At 40.2% G+C, this 15226-nt stretch overlaps 1 protein-coding gene across 2 annotated transcripts; it reads right to left on the bottom strand.

Annotated features, from left to right (window-relative positions):
* Positions 1–7202: 7202 nt before the first annotated feature.
* On the bottom strand, positions 7203–15098 carry LOC146441669 (carboxymethylenebutenolidase homolog). 2 transcript variants are annotated; one of them, XM_085052153.1, is made up of 7 exons: positions 14817–15098; positions 12624–12667; positions 12075–12297; positions 11181–11288; positions 9934–10076; positions 8706–8797; positions 7203–7696 (listed from the first exon to the last, which is right to left on the bottom strand). In XM_085052153.1, exons 3-7 carry the CDS (start codon positions 12287–12289, stop codon positions 7517–7519), a joined length of 738 nt encoding a protein of 245 aa, XP_084908279.1. In that variant the 5' UTR covers positions 12290–12297; positions 12624–12667; positions 14817–15098; the 3' UTR covers positions 7203–7516. The 2 variants fall into 2 exon arrangements, with proteins under 2 accessions (XP_084908279.1, XP_084908278.1); XM_085052152.1 differs by lacking the exon at positions 12624–12667 and having other exon boundaries at positions 14817–15097.
* Positions 15099–15226: the final 128 nt, after the last annotated feature.

The raw sequence follows: 15226 nt of genomic DNA, 5'->3' as shown, positions 1-15226 counted from the left end.
TTGGAGGGGGGAAGATGGTGGAGCAGAGAGAGAAGAGGCAGTGTCCTCAGTCTTTCTAAAACCACAGATGTCAGTAATTCCTGAAGGAACCCAGAGCACCTAGAGTGACTGTGGATTATTGCCCAACCATCTAGTTTCCTGAGATATTGCTGCCCTCCATCACTGTGCACATTTAGTTCAGTACCAGTAGAACCTCATAGCATGGCTGAGCTAAAAGAGATCACAGACCTGCACTACAGGAAGCTGATCTTCCTGTAGTGGGCACATCTATATAAGTTCATTTGGGGCATCCCTATCAGCATCAGTCTTCTGCTCAGATGAAATTCAATGTGATTTTCTGCACAGCCCCTGACTCAGATTTGCGACCATGGCCAGCTGTCAGTGACAAACCAGGACATTAAGTAGATAATTTTCTCTACTAGGAAAGACACAAAACAAAACCTCTTCCATTACAGCCAAGTAAATTCCTCAAAACTTTGGGGTTCCTGCTCTATACTCTGTTATTTCTTCAGAGGAGGAAATGTCTGGGGTATTTGTGATGATCTGGCTGGACAATGAGAGTGGTGTCTGTGTAACGTTGTCCAGTGGCTCTCTGCTACAGCTTGGAAAGATGAACACTCTTCAGTTAATGCGTTATTTTATTTCAGTGATCTCATGTTTAAAGCATCATTTCCATAGTCTTAGGCCCTCCCACGGGGTCAGTAAATTCCACATTCAAAGAAGATTTTAATTCCTTGGTGAGTGACAAGCTGGAATGGCTATTTAAGCCCTAATCCCTTTTTTGAGTGGTGAATGAAGCATCTTGTCATTAGTACATCAGACAGATGCTATCAGAGATATCATGGGAATAGCAAACACCATCAATCTGAGCCAGCTGGAAAGCAATAAGGCTTGGAATGGTACCCTCTCCACCCCATCAGCCTGCAGGGATCTGCTAAGCCCTCCCCACCTCCCTCTTACTGGTATACCATAAACCAGTACAGACGTCTTTCTTTTCCTTTCTCTTCCAGCTCTTCTCCTGCCTTCAGACTCATCACTCCCCAATTTACATGGGGAAAAGAAATAATTAATTTTTCCACTCTATGCATTCCTGATTTATCTCTTGCTTTGAAGTGCTTTCCTTGACTTTCTACTGAAACATCCTGACATGTTTCTCTTCAGTCCCCTTCGCTTGTATCACTTGGCACAAGCCTAGCAGAAAAAGTACATTTGGAGAGCCAATGAAGCTACAGCTCAGCAAGGGACGGGTGGGTGAGAAAAATCCCAGGGGGCAATTTTTCCCAAGAAGCTTTTGTCTTAATGAGGAATAATTTCCATCATCTCACCAATTTTGCTGACTACTTCCTGGCATTATCTTGGGTTGAGCAATTCCTGGGAATCTAACTTTGAACTTTGGCATACGATCTACAAATCACCCAGCAACGGCCATGAAGCAACACAAGGCCACCTGTCTTCTACAGTGCCATTTTTCGCAGTGTGATGGAGAAAGGCTTAGTGACAGCAAGAAGTGTTTATCTCCTCAAATCTCTAGGGCACCCAGCAATAGAAATGTCCCCTGCCTTGCCTCTCCAGAGCTGCCTTACTGCCTCTCCTTCGAAGCAGATCTCCCTTTATCTCTCTCCACTGAGAGACTATGCCTCCACCTAATACTGCTGAATTTTTGCTCCTCTCCAAACGAGGCACCTCTGCTAACATTATCTAGTGTTCAGTCTGATTCCTGGCTCAGGGCTGATTCCTGGCTCATTAAGTAAGGAAAGTGGAGCAGATGCGTGGGATAACATTCAGGAAACACCATCACTGCCAGTGTTGCTCCCCACCTGAACACCCCACATCTGCCTTACCTCTCTCTTTTACTTTTCTATTTTCTTTTCTATACCACCTTTCATTCACCTATTTGATTTTTCAGCTGGCTGTCATCACAGAGAGATTGGACTTATTTAACAGATTCCTAAGAAAACTGGCACAGGTAGGATGAACATGGGCTTGTGAAAGGGATCTCCAAGGGTCAGTCACAGGTCTCCTTTCCTCTTGTTCAGTGTCACTTTTGCTTCTCTCTGAAGTTCTTCAATGCTCTGCCTTTCCCACAACTCTAATTTTCATCAACCAACACCACTGTCTGCTCTCTTCAGTGCCCACCTCCCACGCTTTTCCCTTTCACAGCCAACTTTGTGCTCCCTTTTCATCCCACCAGGTAGCTCTTCACTCTTTCTCTGTTACAGCTTTATCAGACTCCTGCTTCCTTCTTCCCAGGCCTACTGGAAAGATCCTAAAACTGTGCCATCTCTTCCTGGTCTGTGTTCTCTGTTGCTCTGCATGGAGTCACTTGCCACAAGTAGCTGCTCACAGATATTTAATCTGCAAAAAGTGACAGATATGCAAGAGTGAGATGTTATGCACACAGACAATTAGGTCTGGGCCTCAGCAGTATTTTGCAAATATTATTTAAGCAAATCACCCATTTGACAAGGCTATGCAGCTTTATCCCAGCAAGGGCTTGGAGCTAAACAAGTTCATGGTTGCTTGCAACAGCCTTGACATGGTCAAGCACAACAGTGCTACCCTCTGCCTTGGTGCTACGTAGCAAAGTGTGGGCTGGAAAGGAACAGCAACAAATAATGTTGCTGCAGGACATTGTTACTCCCATTTTTCTGCCTTAGAGGGATTTTAATTATGTGATTTCACAGTTATATTAGCAAAGAAGTCTCCATAATTGTATTAATTTAATTTTTCTTACACTATTTGTTATACTCCACTATAAAGGGAGAACATTCTTCTGGTTATCACGTCTGAAAATACAGGTGGGATATACAAACTGTACACATCAGAACTCCCCTGAACAGGAGGCCAGCTCTACTTTATCTTGCTCTGTGGAGCCAGAAGTTGATTTCATCTGTAGTGGATAACAGATGTGAGTGAGCCTGTCCCTTTAATTTCCATCCAAGGTATCTCTGTGTCTCAGGAAGAAAAATTCTGAGTGAAGTTGGAGCTAAACCAGCTGGGTGAGGAAAGCAGGGGAATGGGGAGACAATAACCAGCTCTCATTCTATTGAAACCATCCAATGGGATCAACTTACCTTGCACTGCTAGCTACCCTGAGCTGCTACCTGCTGTCCTACTGACAGGGAGAGCTTTCACAGCTCATTGCTCTCCAAAGCAACAACACAGATGCTACAAATGCAAAAACTACAGTTTTTGCAAATGAATACAACAACATGCAGGGTATCCCTTTTCCCTCCATCTCTTTCTTCTTGCAAACACCCCTGCTTAAAAATTACCTTTTACTTTTTTCTCAGAGGAGTCAGAGGAAGAAATAATGTTTTGTCTTTACTGAAGGACAAAGGGTTTTACTTGGGGTTAGCCACCCATCTAAAGTATCTTAGCAACTTTCTTGATTTTCTAAGGATTCTGGGAGAAAAAAGAAAGAACTTTAAACAAACTTCAACAATCTGTAAGCTCAACACCTGGAAGTAAAACGAGGAACAGGTTATTAGTGCAGTTGGAGTAACTTGCAATCCCCCTAACAAATTACATTATCATAGCTTTGCTGGAGTTCCAGGCAAACTGCCAGCCCAGATGCAAAATTTCCTCAGCAGCTCCTAATAAAGCAGTGGCAGGATGGGAAGGAAAGGAAATGTATTGCCACAGGTGTCACCATCTGGTCCACTGCTGGTGTGAAAGAGGAACTTTGTTTTGGAGCTTTATTAGCCCATTCCACTCCTCACTTTCTGAAATTCAGCATTCTGTTATTCACTGGGCTTTGATAAACTTCAGTGCCAGATATGAGAAACCAGAAAATAAGTAAAATGTGCTGGAGGCTTCTGAAGGTATAAAGAGGAGGTGGAGACTAAATTCCCATTGCTCTTCCCATGGGAGCTCTGACTAAAGTGCTCTCAGTGGGTCTACCTTTATTTTTTCATATCTAAAATAAAATGGAACTAGATTGTTTTATGTGCCTGTGACAAAACAACCTACCTGAAAAATAGTGTCCTCAGTGCACCTTTCTAGAGCTTAAGCTACGACTTCTGGTCTGTGGTGAAACAAATTTAAATGTCATTAGTTAAAGGTATGGAGTCCAGCTTGATCACAAGCTATGTAGGCAACTACAGTCTGAAATAGCAAACTTAGCATGCCTGTGAATGTGGCCAAAATGAGTTACAGCAAGGCATTCAGATGAGCTGGACTTGAATCTATTTGTGTAATCATCTCTATGACATCTTCCATCAATTCCCCAAATTCCATCAAGTTCAACTCCTGGTCAGGCTTCTAGCCCTGAAGCCTCACTAATCCAGCACAGCAATCATTCAGCTCCTTCCCTAGGGCCCGCTCTGAAGAAAAAAGTCAGACAAAAAAGCCCCTTCAAGACCTAGCAGCAGAGTTCCTCGGGGTCAGAGGTTGCAGCTGAGGAAGGAGAACTGCTCCCCACTCTAGTGCAGCTGGTGCTGTGCAGAGGGACACATTTTTAAAGCAAGTGCACTGTCTCTTATAATGTACCATAAAGATGCCCTCCTGCCTGCAGGCCAGAAGATAGGAGGCATGATTTTATACTGACTGAATGCACATTATTTTATGGGAATATTGGCACTGCTGTGTGTGCATGCACTGTGGGGAGCAGGGGAGGTGGCGGGGTGCTTTTCTATGTCCTTGCTGTCTATAGCCTGTATGCTGAAAGCCCATTCCTGTTTGGAGTTTAGGAGTCAAAGGAGCTGAGAAAAATTAACAAGCTCAAAGAGTGACTATTTGGTTTAGACACCACAGTAAAAAAAAACCCCAGCAATAAATGTGAACTTGACAGAGGGCAATGCAGAAAAAGGAGCACAGCTAAAGACACATATTGTGGATTAAAAATTGTTGCCATAAAGATTAAACTGAAACTCATAAAAGAGCTCCCATTCAGCATGTAAAAAAAGGTAAGCAAATTAAGGAGTAGGAGTTAAGTCAGTGTGATATTAAACTGATTAAATATAAGAGATGCTACCAAAATGATTGTTCCAGTGATTTGAGTTTTCTGAGTTTTTCATTTTAGATATTGTATTTCACAGAATCAGAAAATTACTGGTAAGGTTGGAAGAGACCACAGTGGGTCATCTGGTGCAACCTCCTTCCTCAAGCAGAGTTATCCTAGAGCTCATTGCATAGGATTGCATCCAGACAGTCCTGGAACACCTCCTGTGATGGAGACTCCACAACTTCTCTGGGCAATCTGTCCCAGTGTTTAATCACCTACACAGCGGAGTTCTTCCTCATATGCAGGTGGAGCTTCTTGTGCAACTGTTTCTGCCTGTTGCCTCTGGTCCTGCTGCTTGGCACCACCAAGAAGAGCCTGGCTCTGTCCTCTAGACACTCTCCCTTCAGATACTGACAGACATTGATGAGATCCCCTCTCAGTTGTCTCTTCTCAAGGCTGAACAGGCCCAGCTGCCTCAGCCTTCCCTTGTAGGAGAGATGCTCCTCAGCATCTTTATTGCCCTCCCCTGGGACCTGCTCCAGGAGCTCCCCATCTCTCCTGTACTGAGGAGCCCGAAACTGGACACAACACTCCAGATGTGGCCTCACCAGAACTGAGTAGAGCAGCAGGATGACCTCCCTTGACCTGCTGGCAGTGACCTTTTCTAATGCACCCAATTTATTTTTTTTCCCTATAAAAACAAATAGATAATCAAATGCAACCTGTCCTACAGCAAGTGACTCTGAATTCTCCAAGGAAAATGAATTTTGGCAAAATACTCCTCAGTTTCACAATCTTTCCCTGTCTCACAGAAAATTTGGCAACTCTTTGCCCTATTCCCTAAGACATCTGTTCATTCACATAAAAAAACAAGCTGGACAGGTTTGCCAACCAAGATATCACCTTCAGAGAAACCAAGACTCTTTTATTTAAAATCCATGGGAGACAATAGCTGTAGAGAGTTCAATTTTGTTACCTCTCTCTGTTCTCATAGCAACCCTGATAAACTGGGCATGAATCCAGAGCTGGGAATTGAATTTACACTTTACAGGTTATCTGAACCAAAAACCTGCATTACTTCCTTCCAGGAAGGTTTGTGCATTTTTGTGTTCCCAATCCCTAGAGCTGGGCAGGCACACACATCCAATGTACCTGCGACAGCGCACGGAGGTGTCTGCAGTTCTCTCATGGGAAACTGTTTCTCCTCTACATGCTGAGTATTGAACCATGGCAGGAATAAGCATGGAAGTCACTGTCTGGGCCTTCCTTCTGTACATGAGTCACTGGGAATCTGCGCAGCTCAAGCACAAGGGCAGAATCAGGGAGGATATCATGGAACTTACCACCTCCAATGCTTGGGAAACTGTTTCTTCCAGCATGACTCTTGGCAGCAGTGCCCTGTAGACCTGGAGAGGCTTTCCCTGCACTGGCTGGACCCACTGAAAACTGAATGCTCATCTCTCCTGAAATCATTCAGCAAAAGGATGGAAACACAATGTGCAGTGTGCCAACCAGGGAACAGCAATGATTGCCGACCAAGGGCATGAACCAAGGAGCAGGGAAAGATTTTGCCTCTTTTGCCTCTGAGGTCTGCATGTAATTTTTTTGAAAGATAGGAGATTTCACTGAGGGGAAAATGGGCAATGTTCAGTACAATATTTTAGCCACATCTATTCCCTCAGCATCACAGGTACAGGCAAGACCTCAATACTTGGTTACTGGGAATTACACTGGGAGTGTCCAAAGGAACTGAAACACAGCAATGTTCCTCTAGTTACCAGGGATGGGGAAGGGCTGTGCCTTACCAAAAATAATACCCAATTAAATCACAGCAGAGAGAAACTTGGTGATACAGGAAGGGTTTGTGGAGGTAACACTGTCATCCATGTTGGTTTAGATTCCACTCTGAATGAGGTTCAGAAGGTAGGACAACTGCCTGCAACCATGAGAGATTAAAGGATTTATATCAAGATGATAATGAAATTATGTGATTTTCTCTAGTCTCTTCAGCTGTGGCTCCCAACTTTTTGCAGCTCCCCTTCAGTTTACATATATTTCTTTCTATTGTCCTTCTCCTTCCTTTTTCTAGCTCTCTTTTCATTAATTCTGAATAGGATATTCTATTTCCAAGAAAATGTCCCAGCCTTCCAACCCAGAATTATATTTACCTAAAAGCTGAAAATCTCGGAGCTGAAAATCTCACAGATAAACAACTCTAAACAGAGTTTCAAGAAGAGAATTTCTCAAGTGTGGGCAGAGTTTCAATGTTTTTTAATCAAGGTGACATTGATATAAAAAAAAAAATTCATATGCCAGAAAATATGCTACATGAAATTCTAATAATTTTAAGATACACAAGCTCAATTTTAAAAATCCTCTTTACATTTATAGCTTTTAGCATTTGAAAAGCCATTTCTAAGCCTATACTTAGAAGATAAGTGCAAATAAGTAGTGTTATTGCAGAAGAGTTTTACAAAATATTATTAGGGTTGTAAAAACATTTTAAGCAATATAGTCTGTATTATTTTCTGATTTCCTGCAATTGATATTGTTTATTGACATTAATCTAACCTAAAGATATTTATTCAGCCAGTTGATCATATCCTTTCTTCCTTCCTCAATATAAGGTTTATCTTGAGGATTGATATCTTCTCTTTTGCGATGCACAAACCCATGTGTCTGTCCAGGGTAAATTTTAACTTCATAATCAACTTTACAGTTTTGTTTAAGCTTCTGCTCCAGCAAGGTGACCTGTAACACAGAATATTCTATGTTGACTGAGTACAAAGTTAACACATTCTATATTTGCAGTCCTCAACTTGTCCTGGTTTATACTTTTAGAAAAGACAGACATAATTCATCCTTGCCACTGTTTTCTCTGCTCCTAATTTTATACCTAAATGCATTTCTGTTACTACCCTTGCTTTATTTAACTAGGGTTTTTTTTTTTTTGCCAGTAAAATACCAGCATGTGACTGTATAAAATGTAAGAAAAATTATTTGGATTACTATAATAATAATAAAGTTAAAAACACCTACTACTCAGTATCATGAGAAGGTTCACATGTAGTGAACACTGTATGAGTTACTGCTGATAGAGCTCACAGGAAAAAAACAAGGGAAGGGTTTGAATTAATTTGAAGTTGAGGGAGGAGGGGCACAGATAAAATCAGAAGTTCAAAGCAACTGGCATTTTTGGCAGGAAAATTAAAGCCAACACCACTCAGTAAAAATGTGTTTCTCTTTGATCCCCTTGGCAGATAATCATCTTTCTCCAGTCATTCCCCACTCAAGCTCCAGAGAAAGGCTGTTGGCAGAGTAACAGAAAGGAGAATCTCTGCAGGACATGGGGAAAAAGGAAAAGGGTAGCCATGGGTTTTTTTAAATTCTCCTGCAACTAGTGATTTCATTGGTACAGGTGGTGACTTTCTGCTGATTTTATGGACCATCAGTATCACTAAAGATAAAGGTCTCCTATCTTAAACTTGTCAGAAGCCTTTCTTTGCATTCTTGCTCTTTTCCTAGGAGCTGATGACAATCATCCCTATTTTCAAACAGGAACAGAAAATATTTTTAGTGTCACGGTAAAACTTTTTGATTTGGGGATAAACAACATAAATTTGTGTAGAAGTACTGTAAGGGATAGTGAAAGAGAAAGAAAAGTGCAAATTAGTTTTCTACTTTGTCCTCATTAAAAACCAAATTACAAAGCAAGTGTGGAAAGCATTAACAAGACAAATATCTGAGATGTGAAACTCACCTGCTCCAATGGGATGATGTCATCCTTCTCACCGAAAATGAAGAAGGTAGGATGCAACAAACTGTATCTGTCCTCAAAACGCCTGATCACTCCTAAGGAAGAAGAAAACATATATACAATGAGTTATGCTACCAAAAGTAGCTAAAACACTACAAAATCTATACAGTGAAACTACAAGACATTTTCATCAGTTAGAGCTGATCAGTTTGTAATGGAATTAAATACACTTTGCTTAAAAGTCCTTTTTGTTGTGGAAAATTCATGATGTCATTAAAGATGAAAAGACCAATTCTGTGTGAAAAAATCAGGAAAGAATTGTTACACTTGCCCCATTTTTGTGGTTTTCTTTGAGCAAATGCTTCTGACCACTGTCAGAGACAGGGTTCTGTGAAAGATGGACACTATGGGACTGCTCACCTCAGTTTGGGGAGGCCATTTTTAAGATAATTGAATATTCATCATTCCACATACATGGTTAGGATTTCAGTGTACATATATTTATATCGATATGAGTTCATAACAAATTTGCCTTTTGACTATTAAAATACATTTTAATTAAAGTTACAGTAAAACTAACCAGCTGCCACCCTGGCTACTCTTTTCATTCCTGAGATAATTATAACAGAAAAGTTAAAAAATTAGCAAGTAACATTGAAGAATTGACTCACCTGATCAGCATAACAGTGCAACAAAACAGGACCAATAATCTTTCTGGAAAAATACCTTCAATTTGTTTTCACCTCTAATTAATATAAGTTGGTCTGGGTTATGTGGAAGTGCAGAGTTTTATAAGAAATATATCAAAGGTAGCATAAATGCATTGAGTACTAAAGTGTGAAAGTGAAAGGGTTAAAACAGAGAGTTAAAAATGATTCCTATTAGTAATGAGGGATCACTGCCTAAAGGATGTAAAAATGTGCCCAGAAGCCCTTTTGTCATCACCAGCCAAGAGGAACCTCAGCCACAGTGAGGCCATGGCATGTGGTGTCCCTCATACACCATGATCACAGATGTGATTCTGGTCATTCCACTCTTTTAAATACATAGATCTTGCTAGCTACACTTAAGTGTAAAAATGTGAGTGTGCAAAATCAAATCACTTATAGATTATTTGGAGTAAAATCACCTTCTTCCACTAGATGTCACACTGAATTTTGTTAGAGTAACAGCCCTACAGAATTCCTGCACTGGTATTCTGCTCAGAACGCAGTAGGAACTTCAGGCTTACCATAGAGGGACACTCCAGTCTTTAAATGAGGATTTTTCAGCATCAGATGTTGCACTGCTGCTCCACCCCAGCAAAACCCAATGACACCGATCTTCTTTGCACCACATTGTTCCCTTAGATACTTGAGGACGACATCGATTTCTCTGAGACATGCAAATGACAGTGAATTAAGGCTCTAGCCTTGCTCCCCTGCCCTCCATGGTGGCTGCTGCTCAGAGACTGGCTCAGCATCAGTCTGCTTCTGGGATGGAGTGACTGTCTTTGCATCACACCTGGTTTTTCTCTTTCCCTTACTTATCAAATTGTTTTTATCTCAACCCATGAGTGTTCTTACTTTGTTTCTCTTATTCTCTCCCCTGTTCCTCTTGGGGAAGTAAGGGATTGATGGTACAGGTGCTTGGCTGCTGGCTGGGGTCAACCCACAACACTGCTTTACTATAATTCATTTCTAAAATACAAGAGAAGTTCCAGTGGAGTAGACAAAGGAGAAAATCAGTCTTCCTAGATCACTGTTACTCGGACATGAGGTGATTTTATGAACAGCACCCCAATTAATTTCACAAATAGCAGTAGTTGTCAAATAGGTTAACACAAATAAAAGTTTGAGACACACAGCCAATCAAGAGCATTCTGTTATCACAAATGTGGCATACAGGTAAATTATCTCTCATGAGGAAGACAGATATTGCATAAAATTTTGCAAGCAAATTTAAAATTGGTTTTTCTAAATCAGCAGTAACTTTATGCAATCAAGCTGTGTGTCAGATAAAAATGGGGAAAATACAGCAGAGTGGGAAAGCCCCATGCTTTGGACTAGCTGTGAGCTGATGGAGAGCAGAAGAAATGTTCCCTAGCTACATAGTGTTTGCTGACTGCATTTGCACTCTATCTAAAATCCATGGAAGTTGTGCCTCCCTGAGGGAACTGAATCAAACTGAAGTGACAGAGAGAGCTGTATTTTACAGCCTTTGCTGGTTCTCTTCTTTTGAGTTGTCCATTTCACTTCTACTCTCTGCACAGGTAAACAGTGGGCACTTTAATTCTTGTTCAATCATCTACTTTTATCCATAAAGCACCACTCACATAACCATGGGCTTGTCCCAAAAGCTGCATGAAATTTCTATTTGTGGACATCCAGCTATATTTGACCCTCTAATAATTTAGGATCTAATGTTACATTTTTCCTGAGGCAAACGTTCTAATGAAAAGAGGATGTCCCCTCACTGGACAAGGAACAAGAGTTGTACTTGTCTATTTTGCCGGCATCTCGTGTTTTCGCCCAGTCCTCAAAAGTTGCCCAGTCATTAGAAGGTTTCCAAGCTTCTTGTCCCACAAAACAATCTGGGCAGATGGCTCTGCAAGAAAAGTGAAAATATTTTATGCTCATGATATAATACTGGGAAAGGATTAAGGGGAAGACCATGTGTACAACACAACAAATTAATTTCGCTGAATACGTAGTACTTAACCTACATCAAAGCATTATACCAGCAACCCTCAATAATTGTATACATCTAATATGAAGACTTAGGATAATTTCCAGTTACATTTTGCCGTTAAAATTCATTAATTAATTTGATAAATAGTTAAGTGTAACTGAAAAACCTTGGTGGTTTCCCACCAAACATAAAAAAGAAACCCAAAACCCAAAACCAAACAAAACAAACTACAGTTTACACTATATGTACATTTAGGCTAGAAGGAATGCTAACCCAGTAATACAGGAAAGAGGATACTTAATATGTTTTTCATATATTTTAGAATTTGTTTCTCTATTTGGCACAAGCTACACTTTCCCTTCATAAAAATATCTTCAGCTTCTTTAGCATTTTTACCATAACAGCCAAGTTGCACAGTGGGAGGGAGGAAGCAGGCTGCTTCAGGCTCACAGAGGATGATAGATGCAGAATAAGAAAATTTTCTGTTTCTCCTATCTGTGCTTACCTATTAACTTGTTATAGTAAGACTACTCAACTATTTTAGACTCTTTTCATTGTTTTAACAGGAAACTCTTTGGAGAAAGGGGTAAAGAAAGACTGTGGCATTATTTATGTTTATATGGTTTATATGAAAAAAGGATATAGTTGGTTCAACAAACGTTCTTATTAAAAAGACACTTTGAAAACAGTAGTATTTCTTACATGTATCCATTAGCTGTTAGCATATCAGCTATGTATCTGGTGTTTGGGAGCTGCCATCCAAAGATGTCGTGAATCACAATCACGGCTTTGTCAGTGCTGGCAGATGGTTTGCAAACATAAGCCTTGATGTGCTCAACTTGCACCTCCTGCCCACGGCCTCCATAGTCAAACCTGTCTCCGATATCACAGGGGCAGGGCCTCGACTCATTGGCCATGTGTGATACTAAAGAACAAAAAATATTCACTAGTGAATACCAAAGCTTGCCATACCGAAAAATTTCAGAAGACAGCAGGATCACAGACTGTTGAACTTTTAATCATTGCAGTAATAGGGTGAACATGCTCATTAGTGTTTGATCTAAAATGAAGCATTAGTCAATAAGCCCATTGGGTTGTTTTTTATAAATAAGACTCTTGTTAGAGTTACTTATGTTATGAACTCTTCAGCAGGGACCTGGTGCATGCTAGGACTTCCATGGCCTACAGTAAGTAGTACAATAAAAATAAAGTTATGAGCAAGCAGCAAGGCAACCATCACAAATTATTTACATAGCGATGAAGCCAGTCCTTCCACTCTTCATCATGTGTATTTCCTGTCAGGAATGCATAGCCTTCTTCAGTAGACAGGAAAGGCTTAATACAAGACTTAGCATTTTGAAAGAAAAAAAGCCAACAGCTACTGTGTAGGAAGATATAATTACACATAGATTAAACATCATATTTTCATCCAGGGCCTTAAAATATTACATAACTGACTTTTTCAGTGTCAATAAATCCTTTTTTCTAAACAGCTTTAGCCTCAGATGTTGCAGACTTTTGAAGAAGGATACTTAAGAAAGGTGCCAAGAAAAATATACCAGCAAAAGCCAGAGAATAAAATAAATATGCATTAAATGTATAAGAGTAAAAATGCATTAAATAAAGAATGCATTAAAACTTCAAGATAGGAAAAAAGAAAACTGAACATAAAAAAACAAAATCTAAAAGTTGATCCAAATCTTTTATCAAGAAGGTAACAGTAGAGTACAGTTAATTTTTTTCAATATTATTGCTTAAGTGAAAATAAACAAGTAATTCACAAAGGTCAAAAAGTACCAACCAGTATGTAGCTCCTTGGAGCCAAGTTAATGATTTTCTGCCATAAACCTTGGGTTAACCCACTGAGTGAATTGACCTGAATAACTCCTCTGAATATTCACAGGGCATCTACAAATGATTCAAGAATGTGGAAAGAATTTAGATAAAGCTTTACCTAAGCTCTCTACTGACATATCATGTGTACTACCATAGAAACTTTGCTAGTACAGAAACAAGGATATTCAAACTTGACTATGTTGAATACACTCAGAGAGAGAAATAAGAAAAAGGAGAATACTGAACATTCTCTGGACAAATAGGACTTAAGTAGCTGTGGCACTTAAGAGACAGCTTTAGGAAACCAACAAACAACCTTACAGCCAGAAAAATTGCACAAATTTCAAAGGACCAAGACGTTCTGGATTTGAAAATTTTAAAATTCAGAATATCCCAAGAAATATTACCAGGGCTAGATTGCAGATACCAGGAGATTTCATTTTCACAGATAAATTCAAGACAAGGAGTGTTGTATTTGAAAGCTGTATTATCTCTGGGCACACATCTATACTAATCCTCTACTTTTCTTTTTTAAATAAGCCACACCCACTCATGGATGTCCTTTTTTCCCTACATCTTGTGGTCTCACATATAGGACTTGGAATTTAAAATAAGTGTACCAGAAAAGAAATAATTAATAAAGGACCATGCAAGGCAAAATATAGTGCAAATATACAGTAGGAAAGAGTTGATAACTAGTACTTCATTCAAAAACTATTTCCTTTTGATTCGACTAAGTCAGAAAATATAATAAAACCAGGAACTGAATATTAAAGCAACAGATATTTCAGAACTCCAGAAACACAAATGCCATGCCCTTACCAGTATGTCCTTAAAGGCTTTAATTGCAAACATTTCACATTATCTGATAAAATGTAAAGCAACACATAAAACATGAAATATTTAAAGATATAGATATATTCACTGAGGAAAAGAGCTCCAGGAACAAGACTGTGAGGAATAGCATTGGCTGGTATGGTTTGTAAGCCATGTGGACTTGGCTGGTATGGTTTGTAAGCCATGTGGACTTGCAAGTTTTGTAGCATAGGTCAGACACTTCAGTGTTTCTGCATCTCTTGCAGAACATACAAACAGCATCTTTTTCCACTTCTAAGATGCTATGGAAACATCACTTAAGAATTAATTCCCCTTCTCTTACATTCATCAGAGCTATTCTTTCGACAGGATCTGCAAACCCACAGCCTTGGTGTACCAACATTTCCACCTGCAAGCACTTGAGAATTCACTGGAAGAGCTAACAATAACTGATTTTCAGGTACTTGAATCTACAGCCAGAAAAATATAAAGATATTGCTGCGTGGCACCATCACTTTTAACACACTCCCCTGAGTCTTCCTCCTCAGAGGTCTTCCCCACCTCTGGAGAGAAAATAAAAGGTTTCTGAACCATCATCTCAAAAAGGAAAAAAAAAAAAAAGGTAAGAAAATAATCCCCAATTGCATTTACATGAGCTCCCACTCTGCCTGCAAATAAAATGAAAGTCTCCCAAACATGCTGAGTCATACCTCGCAAGCACTTGTTCTACATTTCTCGGGGGAAAAAGCCGTGAGTTTAAAAAACCCAGAAAACCACCAAACCTACACATACCTGCAGCACAGCAGGCGTGCGAGACAGCGGATGCAGGATGCAGGAGCTCAGAGGGGATGGTTACGGCTGAATTGGATCCCAAACAAAGCGCGAAGTCCCAAAACGAAAGGGGTGAGCTCAAGGATCAGGTTTCTCTAAAAGAGAGTTACATAAGCTGCTGCCTTTATCTTTGTGCCTGCGGAGTGACGAAGGCCACTCTTTTAAAGCAGTTCATTTCACTGCGGGCGTAGGCGGGCTGTGCTGCCATGAGGAGATGCCGGAGCTGAGTGCCAAGCCTTCTTTTGGACTACAAGAAATGGTATTCAGCCCTGGAGGGCTTTTTCTTTCAGTTTCAGAAACATGCTGACTTAGCTGAACAATCCACCTGAAAAAAACCTCCTTGTTTTTTTAAGGGTCTTTGTTTTTAAGGG

Source organism: Lichenostomus cassidix, chromosome 2, assembly GCF_008360975.1.
Source record: "Lichenostomus cassidix isolate B80296 chromosome 2, HeHo_3.0, whole genome shotgun sequence".
Lineage (NCBI taxonomy): Eukaryota > Metazoa > Chordata > Aves > Passeriformes > Meliphagidae > Lichenostomus > Lichenostomus cassidix.
This window is presented reverse-complemented; position numbering and strand designations above follow the sequence as displayed.